Genomic DNA, 21375 nt, shown 5'->3' on the forward strand with positions numbered 1-21375 from the left:
GGGATGCCACTATGGCCAGGATGGAGACTGGCAATCCCAGAATTGGATTTGTTGACCAGGACACCATGGGCACACCCTTTCCACTTCACTCCAATGGTTATTGCCCACCATGGTGCTTCAGGCACTTGAATGTGCAGTCCTGCCCACCATCCCAAGGATGCTACAGCTGTGGGAAGGCGTATGAATGGCTGCATGCACACGTAGCAGGGAAGGTGAGCACCGCTTTTGTCTGGTATGGTAGCTAACAAAGTGCAGGGTTCCAGGGTCTCTAGATCACAAGCAAGTTCCCCTTCAGGTGTGACTGCTCTTCATGGGTTTTCTTGGGGTATGTCCCCTCCAAAGTTTGTCATAAGCCAAAGCCCCTCAAGCTTTGGAGGTACAGATGCCAGCTCTGCTCTGCCATGGCACCTCTTGGCACATATCACCATTACACAGCAATGACCAAGACTGAACATTGGCCAGACATGCAATACACCCACCTGCAGTTGCTGTTGGGTGCAAAAATACATGACTAAGTGATATACAGGTAACAAACTCAGACTTGGTTCAGAAATAAGTATATTTTAGGTGTTATGCAGATAGCATGCACACATATTTTCTTATCTGTTAGCACTACAGCAATACAATAACAGTAATGAAGAAGCTATCATATGGCAAAGACCTGCCATCAGCTCCAAGGATGCTGTGTGCCCAACACACCACCTTGCTCACGGTTACAATTCCTGTCATAAGAGGGGTATTCCAAGACTTTCTGTGGTCATGGGAGTCCTCTTTGCTCCTCACAGTCTGTTGTTCAGGAAGGGCCAGAGCACACTGGCTGCTATCCCTGCTGCCATCCCATAGCTGTACCTCACGCTGCCCGCTGCGTTGACATTGCAGAGGTTGCTGCTGCAGCAAGAGATATTCCTGTTGCCCACACTGAAGTCCTGATAGAGTGATTCACATGACGAGTCACAGCCCTTGCTGATGATGTTGAAGAGCCCTACGACCTCTGGAAGGAAAGCAGGACCATTATTACAAAGACTCAATGCAAGCCAGGCTAAACCTCACGGAACTGAATAATGAGATGCTATTCTTATCTGAGCTCACTTCTTGGAAACAAAATGAATGTTTCTAAACAGCAGCATGTTTTTTTGTTGTATTTTTGGGGTGTCAGTTTGTCAGCAGGGGGGAAGGGTTTCAATCCCCAAGTATTTGCTTAAGGCAGTGTATTCCACAGCACAATTCTCAAGGCTTTCTAAAACAGCAGCAACTACAGAAATTCTAATTATTTAATTAATAATGGAAGTAGCCATTAACACCTCGTTTGGGGAGTCTAAGCTACTAATGGATGAGGAGCAAACACGTGGGGTAATCTTTGCTTGTACCCCATCCATCTTTGTTGCACGGAGCCTTTCAACACCCAGGGAAGTTATGGAAACATGGCTATTCCCATTTCACAGATGACACAGTTACTGTTTGACTGGTTTCTGAGAGGCACAGGCTATTTTTCTGTGGCCAGTTAATACTCAGTAACTGCTGATTACCATCCGATTACAGTCTGCATGAGATCTCCTGATCTTGCACAATTTATTCTGGGCACCAAGTCTTTGACATACGAAAATTTACTGTATAGGGCCAGTGGGTTATACAATGTGTTGGCTCTCCTGCATGTGAATGCATGGCCATGGAATTGCACATTTCCAACAAGGACAATGCCTACTGGAGGTATTACATTTACTGCTTGACAGAGATGAGTTTGAAGAAGCCACTGATGAGTTTTGTGCCCCAGGTCTAAGAGCAACTGAGCTGTCCCCACAGATCTGGACAGGGTAAACATTTTTTTGCCAGGTCTAGAATTGGAGAGTTAAATCATAATCTGTTAAAGGGGTTTACCCGGAGACACACAGATGGCTGCATTCACAGATGGCTGTAGATGAGCCTAGGTGAAATTCTATCCTTTTCATTGAATTCACCTAAAGTCAGCTCTGTCATTGAATGCTACCCTTAACTTCATGACTAGGTCTCACCAGACTCAGTCCCTCACATTTTAATCCATATTCCAAACTTTTCAAAGCCATAAACTTTACTATTGTCCTTGTAAGCAAATCACTTTTGGTGTTATGAAAGAGAAATAAACATAATTTTGTATAGGTTATAGGCATTGGTAGGTATTTGCAATGTCAAGTGCCTAACAGCTAGTGCCTTGTTGGGCAGCTGCACCCTCCTGAGGTTCATTCCAGGAACTGGTACTGCACTGGCCGTACTGCTTTTTAGCATGATCTGTTGGCGAACATTGAGGAAATTATGGGGTACAGCATGCATGTACTAATATGACTTTGTAATCACACTCTCATGGCCAGTGTGGGGAGAGGACTTGGTGATGGTCAGCACCACTACCAAGGAACCAGATATCACCAAGGGATAAACATTTTTCTTCTGCCATTTCTACTTAACATGAAAGTAATCTGAATTTTTTTTTCACCTTTTCCTTCTGATGGCTTTTCTCTTTCTGCTGCACACTGAGCTTTGCTGGCCCATGACAGCTGGTGTATCTGGAATAGGTGGGGCTGGCTTGGACACCTGAGTCTGGGACCGTGCTTGGCTCTGACACCACAACTAAGACATTGCCCACCCCAACTTTTCCTTACTGATCACATCTGTCTTGCATGTTTCCTTTTCCTTGCAGTCCACTTTCGTCTGACATTTGGAGTTGCTGAGCTGTGATGTGCAGCTGTAACACTGCAAAGAAGAACCTGCAAGAGACCAAGAGGGTTTATAAGACAAATCCATCTGAAACTCTTCAGGGAACCCAAGTTAGTGCTTGAACTGGGAAACAGGACCATTCCCATGGGTCCTCAAAGAAAGACAGTACCTCTATTATTGGGAAAACAATGGTTTTTTTTCCATTTTCAGTGGAGAACAGTACACTTACTTGGAGTGAGAGTCAAATTTTGCAGGTGCTGAAGCTGTTTCAGATCTAGTCAGTACGGTGAGGGTGCAAAAAGAGACCAGCCGGATAGCTGGTCCCATTGACTGGTCTCATCAGTCAATGGGAAGTGCTTCCCAAATGCTTCTTCCTCTGGATGCCTAACTCAGTTCTTGTCTGGAACAGGCTTTTTGTGATATTCCCATCTCCTAAGCTGTGATGAAGGGATGAAGTCCCCAGAAGGACAGGTTGATATTATTTGTCTGCCTCTATAGACATTAGTGTTTTACCTGGTGGGCTTGTGAGCCTTAGCTGAGGCATTGCCAGGGTTGGAGGGAAAGGCCAGAGGGAAGAGAGGGTGAGGGAAGGATGGAGCAGGCAATTTGCAAGGTCTCTTCCAGCCCATTGTCTCAGTTTGATCAACTTGTGACACGTACTCTTCATCACCCCCTCTTAGAAAGCAAAATGCAAACAAGTCTTTCGCCTCCCTCTGAGAACTGGGTCACCACGTGTTTCCACCCCCTCATGGACATGCCACTCTATGGGGGATGCAAGTCAGCGTTGTTAACATCTGCTGTGCTGTTATGCACATCAAGCAAAGGCAGAATAAGCATTGCAGCTTACAAGTGTCTATCCCTGATGAGAAATAGTCCCCAGAGGAGTGAGAGCATGGTGCAATTAGCTGTTCCTATTACCTACCTGTGCCCCAGGGCATCACTGCAGCCTTGCAAGTGTGTGAGTTAATGTATACATATGTACTTTAACCCCATGACCACCAGGCTTGTAGCATGAGTCCCTCAAGTCAATATCCTAATGCCTAAAATATTCTTTCAGGACACAGAAAAGCCCTATTTAGAAATTAGTGTTATTCAGAGCAGGAACAAGAAGTGATTTGAGGCACTAGGTCTCCCTCTGTCCAAGACGTTCTGGTATAAATAACTGATGCAGTCAGAGAGGCAAGGAGCCAAAACCCAGTTTGTCTGTAGTGCTGCACTCTGCTCTCACATTTATCTGACTTCTAATGTAATGAAAGTCAAATTTCAGAGAACTCTGATGGAAGCTGGCAGAGGGGAACGTCTGGCCAGGACTGTACAAGACCCTTCTCAGCCTATTCTTTAAGCATCCTCTGCTTATTGAGAAACATTTCTGCTCAGATCTGCTTCTTTTGTTCTCTTGTAATAGGGAAGAGCTAGTTTAAAACCACTTTTTCCCGGTGAGGCCAGAAAATCCTGACAGTGCCCAAATCCCACCCATCCAGTTTATAAAATAACACACCATGGCATTATTCCTTTTTCTGTCCTATTAAAATTCTGACAACCTGTGCAGCATCAGAGGCCACTTTTGAAATGAAGAGTCAGAAAACAAGTGGGAACAAAACTTATCTTTGCAGAAAAGTTGCAATTTTGATAGCCTGGGAAGAAGAAAAATAACCCTTCTACCCCACGTAAAAAAACCACACACACACAACTACATGGTCTGGCTTAAATAATTTTGATTTCAGTTAAATTCGGGTTTGTATAGGATTTATCTTTCCTGGAAGCTGCTCTACCCAGCACTAAGATCACACCATCAGCAGGGTAGGACTATGCATTTTTTCCGTGCAACACCCAGGACATCCCATCAAAAAACAAATGTCTTCATATGACAACTGCGTCAGCATTTCTTCCCTCACTGCCAAACACCATCACAAGTCTTTTCTCCTAGCTGAAGATCTGCGGGAGGGGACGCGAGGTAGACTCTCCATGTTGTCTTACCTGAGTCCAAGCACAGGACTGCTCCCAGCAGGAGGACAAAGAAAGCCTTCATTTTGGGATAGCCTCTCTTGTGCTGAATATGGGTTGTTTCCTCTTGGGGCAGTTTATATACCATGGGAGGCAGCAATCGGGCATGCCCAGAAGGTTACCCTGTGAAGGCACCTGAATAAGGCTGCTCGCTGGACCAAGGGAGGGGTTGGTTTGCGGTGGTGATATTTGCGTTAGGTGCCTCTCCTATTTCACTGTGACTCTCGGAGCTGCCAGCAGCTCCTCTCCACCACTATGCCCACGCCTTTCCTCCTACCCTTGGGCAAAATGTTCACATGAGTGGAAAAAACCCCAAATTCTTTAGAACAAGGCTGGCCTTATGCATTTCCCTAGAGCCAGCGAGGCTGCAGTTGCACCCTGTGAACAAGGCTCTCCACCCCCATTGCTACCCTGAGTGGAGCTATTGTGTTTAAATGAAGGACAAAATGTTCTTTTAATAAACATCTCCAGCTATTTATCTGCATGCGTGAGTGTCTCTGTGACGCTCGTGGCATGTGGTAGCAAGGTATGTGGGCAAATTGCAATGCATTGACCTCTTCCAGGTATCCAGGTGCTCATTTGCCCTTATTCGTATGTGTTGTCTTGTGCTGGTTTTGGCTGGGATAGAGTTAATTTTCTTCATAGTAGTTGCTATGGGGCTATGTTTTGGATTTGTGCTGGAAACAGTGTTGATAATACAGGGATATTTTTGTTATTGCTGAGCAATGCTTACACAGGGTCAAGGCCTTTTATTCTTCTCACCCCACTCCACCAGTGAATAGGCCTTTCTGCTAAATTCAGTTTGCCATGGTTTCTCATTTTATTTAGGGTCTTTCTTAAACCTCAGGAACTTAGCGCCTTGCAGTAATAGCCAGCAGGGATTTGCTCTCATGCAGTTTAGCTCTTAGGACACCAGGTACTTCTTCAAATTGAAAGGAAGGTGTGCTGGCAGGTTGGTGGATCATTGATCTTCATCAGTGGCTGTGGGATGAGTGATAGAAGGTCAGCTGGACTAAGTCTGCTGAAGTTAATGACACTGCCCTGATTTACACCAGTGGAGAATCTGGTGCAGGGGATGATTTTGCAAATCTGTTTCCTCTGTGGGGATCTTAAGTGCTTCCCCTTGGACTCTTGAACTTCTGTTTAAAAAGAAAAAAACCCAACACCTTCTTTCTGTGACTATTGACTTTTGCTTCATCATATTTTTGCAGACTATCTCATTTATAGCCAACTTTTATGGAATAGCTGGATAAAAAAGTGGCAATATGTTCTCAGATTCTGGTGTTCCTTATTCAGAGATATTTAAGGCTATTTTTCTTTTTTAATCCCTTATGATTGTCCCTGTAGGGTTTGGTTCTTTGTGCTAGGGAAGAACAGGGCCAAGGGGAAAGCATAACATGGTCACCCCATCAAATCCACCCAGACCTTGAATTAAATATTTCTTCCTTCAAGCAACTCATTGATAAGGAAGATGGAGTGCTCTTTTCATCCTCAGCAGCCTGATTTGCTGCCAGTCAAACTCTCCTAGTACTATTATTTCTTTTTATTCTTTTTCTAATAGCATCAGGGCTGCCAGTGAAGACCAGGACTCATGGTGCTGTGAAAGAGATGCACACAGCTAAGAGCCTGTCCATGCCCCAGTCCTGCTTGGCTGCAGCTTGGCTGTATGAGAACCCTGTCATTCCTATATCCTTACATCAATTGGTTCGCACTGTTTTTCTGAACATCTGTGTGCAGTTCCTGCTCGAGTCCTGAAGATGGCAAACGTGCCCCGTTATATTTATTACACATACATTAACATGCAGTTGTCCATAGGATTGTGTGTGCATGGTATTTTTTATTTTCCTGATGTTATAAAATCCCCAGTTCATCTAACTGCATAAAAAAGACCATCTATTTGCCCTGAGAATCTAAGGATGTCTACTAATCACTTGGATTTTGGTTTTTTTTTAATACCATTTTATGTTGTCATTGCAGATTCCTGATAGATACAGGTCTGGAGCTTTCTGTTGAGGAGGGAGGGAAAGAGGACTTGATTATTTGCTCCATCCTCATTCACCTGCCGGGTGTCAGGCTGGGGAAGTGGTGGTGGATCATGGTGTAGAGCACGGTGTCGTATTGAGGGGTTCAGTAACAGTGGTGGGCATGAGCTGGAAATTTGAGGACAAGAAGGGCAATAGGTGAGATGGTGCCTGGGAAATCTGGATAGAGATACTAAGTGTCTCCAAAGGCAAAAGAAAATTGCTCTGATTTCCTGGGCTGTGGCAATCGTTTGGCTAGGTGGTCTGAAGAGGCTGTAGGGAGGCCTGCAAGATGACAGAGATAAGGTATTAAGACTTATTAATAGTCTTAATAAGTATTAAGACTATTAAGTCGCAGACTGCCTTTTTTTGTGTGAATATGTCTTTTGTAAGCAGAAGAGGAAAAAAAAACCCAAAACCCAGCAAAGAGGAAACTAAAATGAAGTTCCACACACTCATCCAAGCTGCTGAATGACTTGTAGTCCTTGAAAGAGCCGGATCATCAGGGGATCCTGCAGAGTCTCCAGCCTCTGAGCTCAGAGATGTAACACCTTCTCAGATGCCTTAATTCAAGCCAGAATTAAGTTCATGAACAAGAGGAGCTGCTGTCCAAGGCTGCCTGGCCCTGAAGAGAGGTCACTGCATTGCTTGCTCAGCATAAGCATGGCTTGCAGCTCCTTTTCAGAGTGTTCTAAGTACACGTGTGGAGGTTGCAATGGGCTGCAGAAGGAAATATTGACTTCTCCACTCCTGGAAGGTGTTTGGTACATGTGCAGTGAATGAGTTGGTGCTGTCTGCAGTGATCTCTGCAAATCTACTCAGGATGTGGAGATGTAGGATGTATGATAAGGGATTTTAGTGGCCAATTTTAGGCATCGAAGTATGAATTTCTAACAGCTGCACAGCTGTGTTCCTGGGAAAGCAAGCAGCCTCAGGAGTATTGAACTGTCCCAAGTCAGAATGGGTGGGGGATAAATGAGACTGAGTCACTAGATGGCAGTACGGCAAATCACATTACAGACTTGTCTGTAAGGAGGGAAGCATGGATCATAAATGAGGCATGTGATTGGATAGACATGAAGACAGATGGGTAGATAAGGGGAGAAAAAGATTTAAAACTGAGTAGATATACAGATGTCCACAGAGATGGATGGATAGCTAGTAGTCAGAAGGAGCCAGAGTAGCTGGTCCTGTGCACCCTCTTCTAACCTTGTACGCGATTCCAGGCAGGCTTTGCTCTCCTTGTGACAAAAGGCCACAGTACGTCCCCTGTCTCAGTCTAAAGTATTTCTCACCAAGCTCTCATCTGTTTTCCACTCTCCTGTGCACGTGTCTTGGGATGGACAGGCACGACGCTGGCCCAGCAGCAGGAAACATGACTCCTGCTGCTCCAGGGCTGCCCTCGACTGCCAGCAGAGATAGGCTCCAGCTGCTACATCTGTAGATGCTTAACACTGTTTCATGTCATGGTCTAGCTCACACTACAAGGATTTACATCTAGGTTTACTGGTCAAGTGAGCTTCAGAGCACATGCAGGTAAGGCTAGGCTGCCTGAGACATCATCCAGAGTCCAGCAGCAGAAACTGGAGCTGTCATTAAGAGTAGAACATTGAGAAAAGACAGAGACATCTTGGGATCTCTGTCACTGGGCTGCTGAGGGACCTTTGGCATGTGCCTTCCCTTCTTTGTGCCTCTTCTTCCTCTAATGGCAAATAGGGCTCATGACTCTTGCATCACAAGGGAAGTATTTTGAGATCTATGGGTGCAAACAAGTACAAGCAGTGAGCATTCTAAAGGTTTAACAAGCAAGAAGCCTGTTTGACCTTGAGTATTTCTACGAGGGTCCAGGCACAGACCCAAACATCCATCTATTCCCATTCAGGATTTCAGATGTCAGAAGCCAGCCTGACGAGCTTGGAGAAAAACTTCACCGTCACATCAGATATGTTCTTGCTGACAACCATGAAATCAATGCATTGCTGCAAATTGCTCCTACCACGGTGCTAATCTTTGCGGAGCAAACTGTAGATGGACCAGATCCTGAGGGCTGTAAGGGTTGGAGAGCCCCATACGGTGGTGCTGTTGCTACGCTGCTGGTGCACAGACCTCTCGGTGTGTGGGAGCAGCCCAGACTGTTTGTTTAAAATCTCGGCAACTTCAGAGCATCAAAAATGCATTTGACATTTTTTTTTGTTATTTTGCTAATTGCTAAGCTCTTTTGGTTGTAAAAGACTCGGAGTGCGGGATCCCTGCCAGCTTCTGCTGGTGATGCCTCGCGCATCTCTGAGTTGTTTGCAGGGAAAAAAGGAGGGCATTTTCCTATGCCTACGCTTCGGAGTTGGGGTGAAGTGTGGGGACAGTAGCCTGTGCTAGGATCACAAAGCAGTTCTGTGCTTGCTTTGCCCTTACAAAACGCTTTCTTACCCCCTCGCATACCAGGCATTGCAGTTTTCTGTGGACAGATGTAGGAAATGTAGTTTGAAATACAGGCAGAACACATGACTTTCCTGAGATCACACAACAGGGCAACATCAGACCTCAGACCAGGACCCTCAAGCACCCTAGCTGCTTCCTAGTCTGTGTCCTTTTCCTTCCCTCAGGAAAATTATTTAATTGCTCTGGCCCCTATAGGAAGCCACAGAATATCGATGGGGAAGAACCTGAGATTTCCAGTCCAGCTGCTGCAGGTAGAAAAGGGTAGATGTGATGGCTGGACACACCGAGCCCCATATGGGGCCAGAGTGGACAATTGCTCCCCATGTGGAAGTGGGTTAATTCAATGCATGGCCACTTATGGTCCTTCTTGTCCCCATTTTGAGGCCAGCACTTTTGGGTAGTACTGCTTACCCCATTTTAACATGGCTTAGGGAAGAAACTGCGGGACAGGAGCTCGGTTCATGGTCTTACACGTGGGGAAAGTATTTTCCTGAGGGAATGTATTTGTCAGGGCTGTTTTGTGACTTGGTTGTGAATTTGTTGACAAAATATTTTCTGGGTTGGAAAATACCATTTTGTTGACAAAGAAATGTTCTGCAGAAATAATAAAGCTATTTTAAGTCCAGGATGGATTTTGCAATCAAACTCAGGTAGAGAGAGCAAGATCAATCTAGAATAGCCAATCTCTGCTGGTTAGGACATGCAATTAAGATGCGAGAGATACAGGATCAGTCCTCTTAAGTCATGTTTCCTTTTGCTTGAGCAGATGCTCTATCCATAGATACTGGAATTCAGATTGTACTTGTCTTTGTCCCGCTTCTTAGAACTGTTCCACTTTGTGTTAACTAATTATAAACTAATTGGGCCGGAGAGATGCAGTGTTGTGAAGCAATTTGATTTTGATGAATTGGCAAATTCTTACAAAAACTGTTTCATTAAAAAAGTTTTTTTCCTGACTGCTTTATCAAATGCTCCAGTGCTTAGGAAAGCAGAAGATGAGTGGTACAAGCCAGGAGAGATAATGGGAATTCTGATTAATATCTGTCATTTCCTCCTGTTTTAACTCTTTAGCTGGAAAATCAATTTGAAAACTCAACCCACAGTTTCTTGGAGCCATTACGAAAAGAGAGGGGTTTTTGCTAAATAAAGCGTATATGAATGGCTCTGAAGAGAGGACTTTATTCTGGCTTTATATCCTATTTTAAGTACTGGCTAGGAGGCTTTTTGGCAAGCAGCACCAGGGGAATGAAATTGTTTCTAACTCCAAGCATTGCCATCCTATTCTGACAGTATCTAAGTAGCGAAAATAATCAATACAGGTTGGAAAAAAATTATCATTACCTCATAGTTTCCTTGCTGTATCCTCAAATTTTTCTTTGGTGTATCCTCAGATTACCACTTTTTAACTGCCTGTATCACACTGATTCAGTGATTCTCTGAGATTCTTCCCACGTCAGCCACTAAAGATGAGCTCATCTGATGCAATTGTGGGGGTTGCATCTGGCTATACCACCCAGGCCACTCTCTGCTCAGGGGAGATCTGGTCAGGAGAGCTTGCGGTGTTGTCCAACTCATCCTAAAGCTGCCACCTGAATTTGGTCAGACAAATTGTCCCCCCCCCAGCTCCATTTGTTGGCTAAATCTCTACTGACTACAGTGGAAGCTTGAATACTCAGCCCTAAATAGGCTACTACCTTGCAGACAGTCATGTTTTTTCAGATTCTCAACAATAAATGCACACATAAAAGGAAAAAAAAAAAAAAAAAAGTGTTTTGTGACTCAAAGCTGTTCCCAGCAGTTACATTTTTGATTTTGTCACTGGACTGAAATCATCCTTCACACATCCCCAGGCAGGAGTCAGAGATCCCTTCCCCTACTTGACCTTTACAAATTGCACATCTTGCTTCGCCGCAACCTTTTCAGAGGTGCCACAGACCCCAAACATAGATTTTTTGTAATCGATACCACAGCCCTGCACCGAGCACACGACTTAACAACTGTCTCCTCAGTCTCTTCAGCAAAAACTGTGATGCCAAAGGATAGAGACGGGAAAGTGCCTGGGATCAAAACAGAGATCCAACGGGACCCAACTGGAGGAGATGGATTTACAGACTCTGCAGCCTGGGCACAGCCAAAGGAGTGCATTTTGCTGATGAGCAGCGAAACTAATGAGGCTTAGTTGCCCGTGCACACATACCCTCTGTCCTCTAAGCTCCCAGTTCCCTGTTCATGTATCGTTACCTGCCTTTTGGCTCCCTCCCATGACTCCTTCCTCTTTGGCTGGGCATTATGTTCAGGGTATGGATTTTCTAACTGGCCAGCTGGCTGCAGCTTCTAAGCGTGGTTGAGGAGCTGAGATTCCTTTGTTGGGAGCACTCATTTTGGTGTTTCTCCTCTGTTTGACCAATTTTCACAAAACAGAGTATGTCTAGACCTTTGAGACCTTTCTCCTCATTGAATTTGTTTGAACCCGGGCAGGGTGATAACCAGCCAGATGTATGGGCAGACAGGTGGATGGATAGAGGGATGGACAAGCAACGCGACTGCATAAGCCATATTTCCATAGATGAGGTTAAGACTTATGCAACTGTAAGAACAGCATTCAGAGATGAGGAAAAAAAAAAAAAAAAAGATAAAACCACCAAAGAAAATGTCAAGGATTTCAAGAAAATATCAAGGATGATGATACAAAATAATTGTGGGCCAGGGAATAGATAAAGAGGTAATAGGAAAGGTAACGGGTGCTGTTCCTCCCTTGTGGTCCACAAACCCTGCATGGAAGAAAAAAAGCGTCAGGAATTTGAAGACAGTCCGTTTCTCCCATTTTGATAGTTCACTTTGGATGGACCTTGGCTAATTCTTCTTCACTGCACAAAGCAAGGTCGTATGCTCTCAGGGGCATAGCAGCCTGGTTTGAATTAATTTTCTATTAATTACTGGAATGATTTTAGCATGAATAAGCAATGGCTATTTTTAGCAGTAGGACTGATTAGGCATCGGAGAGAACTACCTGGGGAAGTTGTGGAGCTCCTGCTGTTTAGGAAGGGGAGAACGGCTGTTCCCGGTTGGACCAAAATGTCCATCTGGCTTGTGTGCTGCCTCTGACATTGGCCTTTAGTGTTTGCGCAGGGAAAGATTACAAGAGAAAAAGGCAGAAAAGACTGCTTTCTCCTGCAATATCCCCCTAATTTTGGCTATCTGTGGCTTTGTGGCTTCATGAGCAGGAGGTGGCATTCAGACCATTCTGCTTTTTTGTGAAAGACTTGTCTTTATGGATATATCCCACCCATTTCTCAGCCTTTTGTGTTTTTTGGTGCGAAGACATCCTCTGCAAAAGCTTTGCTTATCTTCAGCCTCACATCTGCTCTTTCCAAGACTAAATAACCTCAGTACTTTTCCTCTTTCATCCCTGGCCACCTTTTCTAGGCCACTGCTGGCTGTTTTTACTTCTCTCTGGATCAGCTCCAATAGGTACATCTTCTCACTGAGGTCCTCAGCTCAAGGTTGGAAGCCTTTTTAAGAGAGAGATTTTTGCCAAAGGTGAGGTATTGCTCTCAGCACAGTGCCAGTGGGGTTAGCATAAATTCTGCAGGAACTGAGGCAATGTGGTCTGATGTTTTCTTCTGGCCATTCATTTCGGAAGCCATGGCAACCTTTTTAAAAATTCCAAAGACAAACACGTGCTTTGAAAAGCAATGCCTATATCTATCTTAGTAAATTAAATATCCCTCTAAGGGTTGGTGTTTTTTTTTTTTTGGTTGGTTGGTTGGTTTTGGGTTTGTTTTTTAATTATTATTTGTGCCACTGAGACCAATGGCTGTGCAAATGCTACAAATTCTCTTACCCTTCCAAGTAGGAGGACTGCATCAAAGCAATTGGAAATAGTCCCTGGCCCATATTAACTTCTAACTGTACAGAATTTTTTTGAGACAGTGGTAGACATTTAGCGGCATTTATTAGAGTTGGTGCTGCATGAGTGTTGAGTGAAAAGGCTGCTCTTAAATATAAAGAGTAAATAGCGAGTTACTGGCAAATGATGATGATGGGGATGTAGCAGGATAGATAAAGTTCTGCAGAGTTATCTAAGTTAAGGTTTTTAGCCTAAGATAATAAAAAAAGAGACATCAAGGGAAGAGGGATCAAAAGAAATGGGCACAGGTGAGAGGGGCAGAAAGAATGAATTTTCCATCTGAACAGCCAGCATCAGCCACAGTATGAAATCAGGTTGGTTTAGATAACCACTGAGTATAAAAATTAGATTAAATTTTTGATAGAGTTTGCCTGGAAATAAGGTTATAAATTAAGCATATGCAGTTACCATATTTGTGATAATGCAACTTTTGCTAGGGATTGCAGAAGAAAAGATAGGCTGTGCCCTGGAGGTGCTGTGATTCCCATGTGTGGGGCCACACAGACTCACACTTCCTTCTTCTTCAACACCAACAGCTTTAACATGATTTAACCCAAAACATCTGACCCCTGTTAGTGTTTCTTAATATTGTAAAACCCACAAGAGTTTCAGCAGGAATAGGTTATTCTTTTTGCTATGTTTATAAAATTGTGCTACTTGTAAGTTTGGACTATTCGTAGTATTTTTCCATACAGCATTGTGTAGCCTTGTTTTGATTTGTTTGCAATTAATGTTTCCTGTAAGAAATTTTAAAAATCAGTTATTTGTAATTCTCCATTTGTTTTTTCTCAAACCAGCAAGGTGTTAGTTGACCTAGACTAAAACCTTTCCAGGGTTGGGAGAGATGATGGTGTTCCAGTACAGGAAACATCCCCAGGCATTGTTTAGTTTACAAGCACAGAAATAGCCAGTGTTTGCCACAGGGAGGTTGCTTTTACAGTGAACTGAGGCTTTTTGAGCATGAAAGCATCAATTACAATCCACTAATTGGGGTGACTCTCACTTCCATGCTGAACCTGGCTGCAGTAGCAGTAGCAGTAGCCAGGCTGCTTGACCAGCTTTGCTTTGTGGCTTATCTGGGAGGAAGATGTTGCATTTGTGTCTAAGGGCTCTTAAAGCACTTTACAAATATTAACCCCTTCACACCAGTGTGCTCCAGGTGAGGTGAGTATTGGACCCATTTGCAAACAAAGAATGGCAAGAGTGAATGATTTGCTCAACATCCACTAAATAGTGCAGCTTTTTGGAAAAAAAAAAAAAATCAACCTTCAAAAAAACTTCTGTTGGGAATGGAGTAAAAGAGTCAGATAGTCTGTCGTGGTTTAACCCCAGCTGGCAACTAAACACCACGCAGCTGCTCGCTCACTCCCCTCACAGTGGGATGGGGGAGAAAATCAGAAGGGTAAAAGTAAGAAAACTCATGGGTTGAGATAAAGACAGTTTAATAGGTAAAGCAAAAGCCATGCGCACAAGCAAAACAAAACAAGGAATTCATTCCCTGCTTCCCATCGGCAGGCAGGTGTTCAGCCATCTCCAGTAAAGCAGGGCTCCATCACACGTAACGGTGACTTGGGAAGGAAGACAAACGCCATAACTCTGAATTTCCCCCTCTTCCTTCTTCTTCCCCCAGCTTTTTATTGCTAAGCATGGTGTCATATGGTATGGGATATCCCTTTGGTCAGTTGGGGTCAGCTGTCCCAGCTCTGTCCCCTCCCAACTTTTTGTGCAACCCCAGCCTGCTCGTTGGCAGGGTGGGGTGAGAAGCAGAAAAGGCCTTGACTCTCCGTAAGCACTGCGCAACAATAACAAAATCAACCCTGTGTTATCATCAACACTGTTTTCAGCACAAATCCAAAACATAGCCCCACAGTAGCTACTGTGAAGAAAATTAACTCTATCCCAGCCCAAACCAGAACATAGTCTGTGAATCAAATGAATCTACACAGGTGGACCACAATTTTAAAGCGAATTCCATGTAAACACGATGTAAAGACATTACTTGTTAATTTGTCTAGTAGGTCTCCATTGGCTGAAAGATTGAGCGTATCAGGAATATAATCACTTGTGCTCACTGCAAACTGCGTCTTGCAGCCCGGGCTCACAAGGTGTAAAACACACAGCGATTACTTTCCCTCATTGCTGAAATGGAGCCTTCTCAAGGGGTGGAATGGGAGGGTTGCTAAATGATAATGACAGGCAGCGCAAGCCGTACCATATCCGTGATGATCATTACGGGATTTGGGGTTGAAGGAGGTGTTTGGCCTGGAGCTTGGCCAGGTCACATGGTGACTTTTTCTGCAATTACTGCTTGCGGGGAGCCCCAGTGCGGTACATCTCACCTGCAGCTGGCACCTCTGATGAAGCAGCCCCCCATCACTGCTCTGAGATGGCATCTCCAAGGTGCCTTTTTAATTACCTAGGGATTGCAATTGGCAAAACACTTAAGGATGTACGTAACCTTAAATGTGTCCATAAGACCCATTTGGCTCGGCTGAGGATGTGACTCAAGTGTCTTACTCAATAAACATGCCCTCAAACAATAGATAGGGACATCCTCCACACCTCCTGACCTTTTATTGCTGTTATTTATTTCCACTAATACAGGCATTTCTTGCTTTCCTTGGTCCTACTGCCCCATCATAATATGCTTGTTGCTCCATGTAAAGAGAGCTGAGACACCAGTTTGGATTGAAAGCCGCTTGGTTTTATATATGTCGCTGTGAATTTCTCTTGTAGTTCCTCCTCTGGCTTTTTTCCCCATCTTTTTTTAACAACAACTCTGTTTTCAGGCACCCAAACTGTCTGGTAATTACACTGTCTTTGATAAATATTTCTATTAACAACAACTTGTAAATACCTTGCCTGCTCTAACTACATGCAATTTATCATAAAAGCTTGTGAAGCCTTTGCTTTCCCTCTTCTGTGTAGAAGAAAAAGAAACAAGAAGTAAAGTCATAGTGTTATTTTAACTAAGGTACTAAGAATAGGACTTAGTTTCATAGATCATTCCTTTTTTTTTTTAAAAATTAATATGACTGCTTAGACTTTCTTTAGCAGGGTTATACATCTTGCCACCTGGCTTTATGTATTATTTTATATATAGTCTCCTGGCAATATATTTTGTCCCCAGGTTTATTATTTTTTTTTTTTTCTTTTATCCCTCTTCCATATAACCACCTCAGGTTTGTTAAACACCACAGTGGTGTGTAGAAGTGCAGACCCCTGCAAAGCAGTGGCAGACCTGTTTGGCTTCCCTTGGGAATACATGTCCTTCCCCAGACTCCATTCAGGTGAGTCCTAGGTCAGTCTCCATCTCCAGGAGATGTCCCCGGGTGCAAAAGGTGGGAAGCAAGTTAAGGGAAATTGAGGAAAGTTCTTGTCAAAAAGGAGGAAAAGAAGTGTTGCTTGTCACCTTTGGCATTTAGGTGATGAACACATTATGGTGCCTTGGGCTAAGGAGCACCAACAACTGCTCCCTTGTCCCTACTGTGATCTCCTGCTCACTTGCATTTATTGACCTCTTCCACTGTGCTCCTGCCACGGAGACATGTGCACTGACATAACCTTTCCAGGCAGAAAATTACTCCCATGAGGCATGTGGTAATGTGGGCAATTGGTTTTAAGTGTCTGAGATACAAAGAGTCATCCAAAGTCTTTGCCACAGCTGTGGTGGGCAGGAGTTGTTTACCTTCTGAAAACACCTCAGCCTAGGAGATGTTGAAGAGTGGCCTAACATCATGAGCAAAACAGCGTTTAATAGGTACATTATTATTAACTTTGTATCAGTGAACTGCAGCTGTTGATTTATAACAGTAACACTCTCCCTACCCCTGGTTCCAAGCTCTGAGAAGCCAGCTCTTGTGATTGGAGTGATTGGACTGTGATCGGACTCCCACCTGGAGCATTGCATCCAGCTCTGGGGTCCTCAGCACAGGAAGGACATGGACCTGTTGGAGAGGGTCCAGAGGAGGGCCACAAAAATGATGAGATGGCTGGAGCACCTCTCTTATGAGGAAAGGCTGAAAGAGCTGGGGTTGTACAGCCTGGAGAAGAGAAGGCTGCGGGGAGACCTTCTTGCAGCCTTTCAGTACTTAAAGGGGGCTGGTAAGAAAGATGGGGACAGACTTTTTAGCAGGGCTGAAGGGAGCTGTGCTGATCAGAGCGGGGCTCTGAGAAACCAGCCCAGAGCATTATTCCTAAGAGCTGGTGTGGAGTCATCTATAGCAATGACGACACCTGCTCTGTGCTTTTCCTCCTTCAGCTGGATGCTGCATTAGGCATTTTCCCTCAACCTCTTTCTGTCCTACCCAAGAAACAGAGCTCATTAAGGTGGCCTCATGGAGGGATGGGAAGTAGGGATTGTTTGAGAGTTTAGCTTTTCTTAGGAAACCCTTTTATCCCTGTTCCTCACCAGCCACCCGAATTTCAACTTTTTGATATTCTTAGCCATGGCTCTTCTTGGTTACATCCACGGGTTTAATTGTTACTGCTGGCAAAGCATGTGGCATTTTTTCCTTGTGACCAGTATCTTTCTTGAGCCAGGTTTAGTTTGCTGTAAAGTTCATATTGCTCTGTTCAAATGGGCACTTTCTATGTCTGGAAAGCAGTGAAGAGGAGGAGATTTCTAAAGATGGGCGGATTTCTACCACCAATCCGGTAACCCAACCCTCTGCATCTCTGTTATCTCTGCTGGTCTGGTAAGGAGTTCTTCATGGGAGAGAAGTGTTCTTGTACAACGGGTCTAATATTTCCCCACTGAAACTGGGGGTTTATATGGCTAGTTTTGCTGTTCTTTTCCTTTTTTATTTCTCTTGTCAACACACTCTGGCTTTCAAGACCCAACTTATTGGCAGAAACTCCTTGTGAACCCACCTCAAATTTGCCAAAATATTTAGAAGAAAGTAACAAAACACACACAATCAAGTTTGTGTTATTTCTGTTGGAGAATAAATGTTTGTGGATGTCTCTGCAACCAGGATTTCTTAAGTCTGTTTTTCACCTGGAGAAGGTCAGTGGGGCCTAATCTTGACTGAGAAACTTGCTTACATTTCTCTATCAGATGTTCCTTATGTCCCTGAGTAAAAAGATCAGTCCAGAACCTACAAAACATTTATCTGCCTGCCTCCCATTGGTGGAAAGGTCTGAAGATCTGACCTGGGGTTTCACCATCTTCTGATCCTGACAATCCTTTTGAGCAGTGCATTGCCCAAAGGCAAATTTCAATCTTCTGTCTGGTTAGGCTGGTAAGAAACTTTTGTTCACGACAAGGCTGCAGTTCAGCTGTAGACATTCGTGTTCAAGGCACTCCTTCCTCTATAAAATGTGACTGTGAAGTTCCTAAGGATCACAGCTGAGAAAGGCTGTATTACACAGCTTTCCCCTGAATCAACACATGCTTCTTTGCTCCTCCTGTTCACCTGGGAAGGAGGCTTTCCCCCCCCCTTGTTTATCAACTTTTGCTTTTCTTCCATTTATTTCTGTGTGTTTTTATCGATGCCGTTACTGCTGCTTTCTCCTGAAGTGCTAGGGAATGGCCTGAGCAGCAGACAAGCTCTGGGGAAGATGTCCAATTCCCACTGCTTTAAAATATGTGACTTCAAGAAAGGATTCTCCTTGGGTGAGACTGGAAGAGTTAGAACCCAGGATCAAACAGGAAGAATTGGTTGGATTCCTCCCACCTTTTCCTGAAGTGCAGGGTGTTCTTTGCTTCACTAGAATCCTTTGGGGATTTTACTTAAGGGAATGCCTGCCGTTACAAGGATATGAAGCAGTAACAGTGTTCAGTGCTCTCTGTAGACAATTTGACCCAGAACGTGTGCCAAGTGATTTGTATTGACAGCGCTGTTGCACTTCTTCAGCCCCCATGTGGCTTAAGGCTGCAGCTGGGAGTACGTGTCTGCCCCTAAATCATAGCTGTGAGCTATAAACCTGTTGGCAGGACTGTAGGCTCTTCAGAGATGGTAGCCAGCGCTGTACTTTTCAGGCAGCAGGTATTAATTAAGGGTGGAGTGATGAGTGTGCTCCCTGCCAGACTGCTTTCGTAGAGGAGGGAGTGAGCAGGATTGTCTGCATGTCTGTTTATGCGTGAAGAACAGGTATGGAGAGCAGTGAAGACAGTGGCATTCATGGGGTTGGCGGAAGGAAGACTGGTGGGATTTCTCTTCTAAACCACTCTACCTTGAGCTGTGCCAGAAAGATGATAGCTAGGGGCAGGGGAGCTGTGACATCGGGAAAGACTTGATGGATTGTTCCCAGGTTATCCATCCAAGACCCAGACAGACTGGGGCTGATGGTGTAATTTTGCCCCATATACATATATATATAAAATGAGCATGCAATTACTTTCTATCTCATCCCTAGTTTTAGGGTTCAATGAAAGAACAGACAAAAAAGGCAGCACACACATCCCCTGTGCCTGGCCCAACAGATGGAAGGGTCACTACCTTTTCGACAAATACTTGCCTTTTGAGATGATAAAGGAGTCACTAAGCTGTTTCTCACTGCTGGTGCTTGCAGAGGTGCTGATAAGTCTGGAAAATCAACTTGCTTTTGGTCCTGGTTGGCCAGAGACCACAGAGACAAGGGATGTTGAGCATGTGGGTGAGGGTGGCCAGGAAGAATGAGAAGGTCTGGCAGAGTGCTGCCCACTGCATGTATGCAGTGCTGAGACAGTCAGCTGTGCAGAGCGAGGACAGCCTAAAGGAGCATCTTTCTCCCAAAGGGGATGAGTGCTGTGACCATCAAGAGGACAAACTCTGTCTGCAAAGGTTGGCACTGTAGGGAAATCCTGTCTCCCTAACCACTCTCAGAATTTTCCCCAGCACCGGTTTCACACAAGCTGATGCTTGAGGAATTGATAGGCCTGAGTTTTGCAGGAAAGGCACTTTACAGTGGCTTAGTGCACTCCCACAAACAGATTTTGTTTTCTCTTGAAGCCTCCTTGGGGATTGCTGTGCTCATCATATGCTTTTCTGCAGATGAAAAGTGGTTGCTCCCACAAGGTGGGAGCTCTCTTACCCTCCAACAGGGTAGATAAGCATTTGAAAAGCGCACTTCAGATTGCACTGCCTTGGATTTTTCTCTCATCCTGGCTCCTGAAGTCAGCAGGGGCAGCTGGGATCTCACCAAGAAAGAAGTCCAAGGAAACACAAGCGGCAGGAGCTGGATAGAAACTGAGAAACAGTCCCCCACCAGATCCTGAGCAGGGGCTCAGAGAGCTCACTAGCAGATGTCAGAGGTTCATAACAGAGATATGAACATTTTTAACTTAAGGTAGAAATTGCTTTTGGCCTAGTGAGAACAGCAGAAAGGAGTCAACAGCTTTGGACTTGTATTGGTTTTGTGTGGCAACATTTTGGTAGCGGGGGGGCTACAGGGTTGGCTTGTGTGAGAAGCTGCTAGAAGCTTCCCCTATGTCCGATAAAGCCAATGAGAGCCTGCTCCAAGATGGACCCACCACTGGCCAAGGCTGAGCTCATCAGTGACAGTGATAACAGCCTCTGTCATAACATAGTTAAGAAGGGGAAAAAAAAACAAAACAGGGCAACTGCAGCCTGAGAGAGGAGTGAGAATATGTGAGAGGAACAACTCTGCAGACACCAAGGTCCGTGAAGAAGGAGGGGGAGGAGGTGCTCCAGGCACCAGAGCAGAGATTCCCCTGCAGCCTGTGGTGAAGACCATGGTGAGGCAGGCTGTCCCACTGCAGCCCATGAAGGGTAACTGGAGCAGATATCCACCTGCAGCCCATGGAGGACCCCACGCCAGAGCAGGTGGATGCTGCCAAAGGAGGCTGTGACCCTGTGGGAAGCCCGTGCTGGAGCAGGCTCTGGGCAGGACCTGTGGACCCATGGAGAGAGGAGCCCATGCTGGAGCAGGTTTTGTGGCAGGACTTGTGACTCCGTGGAGGACCCATGCTGGAGCAGGCTGTTCCTGAAGGACTGCACCCTGTGGAAGGGACCCACACTGGAGCAGTTCACGAAGAACTGCAGCCCGTGGGAAGGACTGATATTGGAGAAGTTCGTGGAGGACTGCCTTTTGTGAGAGGGACCCCATGCTGGAGCAGGGGAAGAGTGTGAGGAGTCCTCCTCTGAGGAGGAAGGAGCAGCAGAGACAGCGTGTGATGACCTGACCACAACCCCGATTCCCTATTCCCCTGCACCGCTGCAGGAGATGAGGTAGAGAAATCGGCAGTAAAGTTAAGCCCAGGAAGAAAGGAGGGGTGAGGGAAAGTGTTTTTAAAATTTGGTTTTATTTCTCATTATCCTATTCTGATTTGATGGGTAATAAATTAAACTAATTTCCCCAAGTGGAGCCTGTTTT

At 44.9% G+C, this 21375-nt stretch overlaps 1 protein-coding gene across 1 annotated transcript; it reads right to left on the bottom strand.

The window, feature by feature from the left end:
• Nucleotides 1-779: 779 nt before the first annotated feature.
• On the bottom strand, nucleotides 780-4762 carry LOC309587013 (prostate stem cell antigen-like; the record flags this gene model as incomplete). The annotated part of the gene is made up of 3 exons (XM_082304859.1): nucleotides 4663-4762; nucleotides 2631-2735; nucleotides 780-991 (listed from the first exon to the last, which is right to left on the bottom strand). The coding sequence occupies exons 1-3, from the start codon at nucleotides 4712-4714 to the stop codon at nucleotides 780-782; spliced, it is 369 nt and encodes a 122-aa protein (XP_082160985.1). The 5' UTR covers nucleotides 4715-4762.
• Between the last annotated feature and the right edge of the window lie 16613 nt (nucleotides 4763-21375).

This window comes from Platalea leucorodia (genome assembly GCF_965183815.1).
Source record: "Platalea leucorodia genome assembly, chromosome: 1".
Taxonomy (NCBI): Eukaryota; Metazoa; Chordata; class Aves; order Pelecaniformes; family Threskiornithidae; genus Platalea; species Platalea leucorodia.